General features: G+C 35.8%; 1 protein-coding gene across 1 annotated transcript; it reads left to right on the top strand.

Moving 5' to 3' along the window:
- Positions 1 to 964: 964 nt before the first annotated feature.
- Positions 965 to 5,144, top strand: rfk (riboflavin kinase). The gene is made up of 4 exons (XM_051902105.1): positions 965 to 1,333; positions 2,953 to 3,104; positions 3,262 to 3,364; positions 3,501 to 5,144. The coding sequence occupies exons 1-4, from the start codon at positions 1,252 to 1,254 to the stop codon at positions 3,647 to 3,649; spliced, it is 486 nt and encodes a 161-aa protein (XP_051758065.1). The 5' UTR covers positions 965 to 1,251; the 3' UTR covers positions 3,650 to 5,144.
- The last annotated feature ends 249 nt before the right edge of the window (positions 5,145 to 5,393 follow it).

Raw genomic sequence — 5,393 nt, 5'->3', positions numbered from 1 at the left:
ATTGATTCGTTCCTTAGTTTTTTTTCTAACTTTTTTCTTCATTATTAATTTTTTTTTTTTTTTTTTACAAAATTTGTCAACAACAGTATTAGTGTTAAAACAATGGATTAAGGACTTTGAAACAAGTTAAAAAAGGAATGCAACTGGCAATAGGCTTTTTTGTTTGAGAATGCGAATATGTTTTAATTTTAAATTAAATTAATTGATAAATTAATACATTTAATTTAAGATATAGGCTAATGCAAGAAAAAAAAGATATTATTTAAGAAAGTATGAAAGGAATAGTGTTACAGACGCAAATGATGGAAGAATGATTGAGAGAATGTCACAGCGCTCTCATACTCCACACCTCCAGATAAATGGCGACACCTTCTGGTCACTGACTTCTCATAGAGAACAATGGACAATGGGTTGGATTAAAACTACCTTTAATGCCTGTCCAGGGGTGCCGACGGAACTTGCGTTCCGTCGGCATATGGCTTTGGGAAACGCACCCCAGGTCGGTTAGTTGCAAATTATTGTAATTTGTAAAAATTATTTATCAAACCATAAACATTGCTATATAATTAATTCATCATTCAAATTCACACTGAAGCTATTTATACGGTGAGGTAATTGAATATTTTATAGAATTTAAATCTGAATATATCTAATCCAAAGGTCTCGAATAATCATGTGACAGCTGACCTTTTGTAGATTGTGTTACATGATGACAGGCAGTACGAGTTGGGAAGGTCTCTGAGGTTAGTTAGTTTGCTATGTGTAGCCTACTTTATTTTTCCTGCCATCATGCATGAACGGGAAAAAAATATCTACAAATTATTATTTTCATTTAGTGACTTAATTAAACTCGTACGAACTGAATTATTTATTTAATATTATTGGAAAAAGTTCGAGTTGTATTTAGTAAAATTGCAGGGCTTTTATTTTGAATTAATCCTTAAAGGAAATACGTAGCAAGGTCGTTTGGAAAAAACCTGCTAGTGTGATGAATGCGAAACTCACCGGTCACATTACTGTAAGGATCAACGTACAGACCTGTTGTATCCCAGAAGATATCGTTTCTTCATTTAGTCTCAAGATTCAAAACAGCTGGGATTGAGACTTAAAGGCTCTTCATTATAAAACCGATATTCCCTGTCTGAAAACGAGCACGTTAGATAAGAGAGAAGAGTCTAGAATCAGCAGGGTCACTGTCCGCACCAAAACTGACAACTGACTGGATCAGTGAATCACTTTAAACGCGTTGACATGAGGAGTTTGCCTTATTTCTGCCGGGGACAGGTTATCCACGGATTCGGACGGGGAAGCAAAGAACTAGGCATCCCAACAGGTGAGAATAACAGAAACATTTTGTCCAAAAATAAAAATTCTGACACTATTTCCTCATGCTTATATTGTTTCACACCCGTCTGACTTTCTTCCGTGAGACACAAAAGTGAGCGTTAAGAATAATGACTATTGCAGTCACTTTTGTTGAATGGGAAAAGATGCAATGAAAGTGTAAGGTGGTGACCCAGACTGTCAGTGCCTAACATTCGTCTTAAAATGACGATACGAGTAAATGATTTTTGGGTGAAGTAGCATTTAAACATGTTTACGCTTTATGAGTTATAAACTTAAATTTGATATGTAACGCGGAATTAAACTGCTACAATTTGATGTTCAGTTGCAAAAACGATGCCAGTTAATTTATACTAGTTGTAAAAAATGTAATCTTTCAACTAAAGTTCTGCCCAAATCATTCATATGATTCGGTAATATTTCAGCCCCCCAGACCTTTTAAAGTAGTGGTTAACCAAAATGAAATGCTAAAAGCTATTTACAATTTTTTGGTATGTCCATTATAATGAATAAAAAAAATTATTGCATTTAAGTATTTATCATCATAAAATAATGTCTTATTTCTATCGTACACAAAGCATTTTGTCATGCCCCTGAGGCACCTTTTGTATATTTAACTTAAAAATATTTAACAAACCGTGCACAGTGTCTATAATTTTTGCCAATATTGTAAGTATTTATTTGTTATTTTCTTGTGAAAAATATTTTTCTAAAAAATGCAAGATATTTTATAAAAAACAGACTATAAAGTTATGTCCCTCAGTCTGAACTCAACCCCGTCTCGCCAACCATTCTCCGCCTATAATAATTTAGACTCCACCCATATGTGACATAATTTACCAGAAATTACATAATTCAGGACTCTTTAACATTAGTGCAGAAGATGGTAAGTAGTATCATACTTTTTATTCACATTTTTGATGCGTATTATAGTCAGGGGAGGGTACTTTTTTAAGTTTAACAACTCAACCCCATCTCATAAAATTAAGATGGAAAATGAGATTTAGCATGCTCCATGTTAACCTTTCTCGCTCGTTGTGACAACTAGCCTATGCCACTCCCACACCATTCTTTTACTTCCAGGAACCAACTGTTGCACACTATGAACCCCAAACTCTTACTGGAAATTTCACCATTGCTAATGGATTTCATGTAAACCATTTTATATTGACCCAAGCTGATAGGCTCCTTCTTGTGACTTGCCAGTTACTATAACTAAAAACTTTAATAAAAATATTAATTTATGTAGTGGTCAGAGTAAACAAAATGTTTACAAACATTATAAACATTTTTTGTTCTCCTCATGCCACAAAAAATCCTTTAAATTTAACAGTATTCAGAATAGAACAGAAATAAAAATATAAGTATAAAACGAAAATAATAGTAGCATTCATTATAAACATTTATACTAAAATAGATACAGTAAAATCATTATTTTATGTTCATGTAATTTTATTTGCAAGTAGCAACGTATTTTCCGATAATGAATGGCTGTACACGATCCCTTACTTCTTATCAAGTTTTTATGAATCTGTACCTCTAAATAAAGATTTCGTTACGAATGTAAATGCACATCCTGATTAAATGTTCTTTCCATTCCGATCCCAGCAAATTTCCCAGAGTCGGTTGTGGACAATCTCCCTGCTGACATCGGCACCGGCATCTACTACGGATGGGCACGTGTGGGTAAAGGAGACATTCACAAAATGGTGATGAGCATCGGCTGGAACCCTTACTACAAAAACACAAAGAAGTCTATGGTATACTCATATCAGCCTTTCTAGAGTGTGCAAACATCTACAAGCTGTTTGACATCTGATATCTTTACATTCATTAAATGTTAATAATAGTGATATAAATAATCAGTACATCACATGTATCTGATGTCAAATATGTATTTATCGCTCTGTGTGACAGGAAACGCATGTGATCCACAAGTTTAAGGAAGATTTCTACGGTCAGATATTGAGTGTGGCCATGGTTGGCTACATTCGTCCTGAGAGAGGATTCACATCGCTTGGTAAGACACACTGAGGTGCTCTCTTGAAATCACTCCCACATCACATGATCTCATTGAAGCCATAACACCCTGTTCACCTACCTAAACAAACTTGTTCACATGGTTACATTAACTCACAGTTGTGTCTTCCTCACAGATGAGTTGATAGCAGCGATTCATAGTGACATTGAGGAGGCAAAAACAAAGCTGGATCTGCCTGAGCACTTGAAACTGAAAGAGGATAACTTCTTTAAGACGTCAGTATCGACAACAGCCAATCAGATCTTGAACGGTCATCGACTGTAACACTCACTTTCAGGATCACCTCTATTTAAAGCCAGTTTATTTCATATGCAATTTGTTATTTATGTAAAAAGATGTCTGTCCCCGAGTGGTGCTTTAGTCAAGTGCAGGCACTGTGTATGTATGTTCATATGATAGCGCTTTTGTTTCTGTATATAAAGCAAAAAGAAGGATTTAAGTTACTTACTAGAATGACACAGAGCCCTTCCCAGAATTCAATGTTTACCACAGACCTCTCGCAATGATTCTATGTGAAAGTCAATCTCTATCTCTCTGTTGAAGTTACTCTTTAGTTTGGTCATTTTGCCTCCACCTTCACTTTAACTTCATTATTGTTCAAGAAAGACTTTCTTTACATCAATAAAACAGTTTAACAATAGTCCAAATTGGCGGCCCTCCTCTTTGAGATGAAATGAATTTTTTTTTTTTTATGGTTCTCAGAGAACCGTGACTAGAGGTGGAAGTCCAAGGTTAAGATAAAGAGTTAAAGCCCAGGTTGATGTACTATGAATGTAAAGCTGGGCAGAGAGAGAACAAACAGTGACTGAAGACACAATGTTTCGACTATGTATTAGTACTAAACCTTCACATAAAATGGCTGCCTTTTTTCCCTTTTACTCTGGTTAAACATTTAAGAGAGTTTTACATTTGTAAAGGTACTCAACAAACAGTAACTGTCGAGTTAGATCATGTAGGTTTACAAATGTCCTTTTGATTTACCTGTTTCTCCATGTTGTGTTCCTATATAATGCATGCTTGAAACGTGCTGCTAGTTTAGTGTCGGACTACAGCAGGGATGGGCAACGTCGGTCCTGGAGAGCTGCTGTCCTGCAGAGTTCAGCTCCAACCTTAATCAAACACACCTGAACAAGCTAATCAATGTCTTCAGGATTACTAAGGCTAAAGGCAGATGAGTTGATCAGGGTTGGAACTAAACTCCAGGACCGACTTTGCCCATCCCTTGATTACAGCAATCCTCTGTAAAGGTGTGGTCACATTAGCGAAATTTCGTGGGCAAAAAAGCTTCATTGTCAATAGTGTAGAGATGCATGAAGCACAGCTCACACAAGTCACTTTCAAACCAATCAGCTTTCTGTTGGTCAAAGCAGCGAATTCACTTGACCAACTTGAACCAGTTGTGAAACCTTGCGCAAAATACCTAATCACATGGATTCCTATTGAATTTAATACATTTTGCTTGTGAAAAATTGCAGAGCGGCGGTAAATGTGACCACATCTTAATGTAGGCACAGAAAAGTGATACTATTTAAAACCTTTGTTAATGCTGTAATCTTCACAGTGATGTTTAGACACTCATCTAGACAGGATCTTTATATGTTAAACTGCTGCTTTAAATGTTCGGTACTGTGTTTTTTCTTTTCTTTTTTGGTCAGGGCAGTGCCTTAGATATGTAAAATCAAACACTAATACACAGTACACAACCAAGCATTCCTTCAATGTTGACACCTACTTGTAAGCATTAAACAAAAATGCCTTATGTGGTGTTTTATTGTTGTGTGTTATTGTGAAACCACATGTAACTCTTTCTTGATGTCATATAATAGAGATGGGAAATGAGAACCAGAAATGAATCTGTGGTAATAGCTTAACAGATCTATTCTTAAATGATCTTGTCAGTTTTCCTAATCTGGGGTGCGTTTCCCTGAAGCATAGTTAGCCAACTATGGTCACAAGTTCCATTGAACTCGATTGGTGGTAATGGAACCCATGCGACCATAGCTGGCTT

The sequence above is a fragment of the Ctenopharyngodon idella genome, chromosome 8, assembly GCF_019924925.1.
Source record: "Ctenopharyngodon idella isolate HZGC_01 chromosome 8, HZGC01, whole genome shotgun sequence".
In the NCBI taxonomy this organism is placed as follows: Eukaryota; Metazoa; Chordata; class Actinopteri; order Cypriniformes; family Xenocyprididae; genus Ctenopharyngodon; species Ctenopharyngodon idella.
The sequence above is the reverse complement of the archived record's forward strand: the minus strand, read 5'-3'. Positions and strand labels throughout refer to the sequence as shown.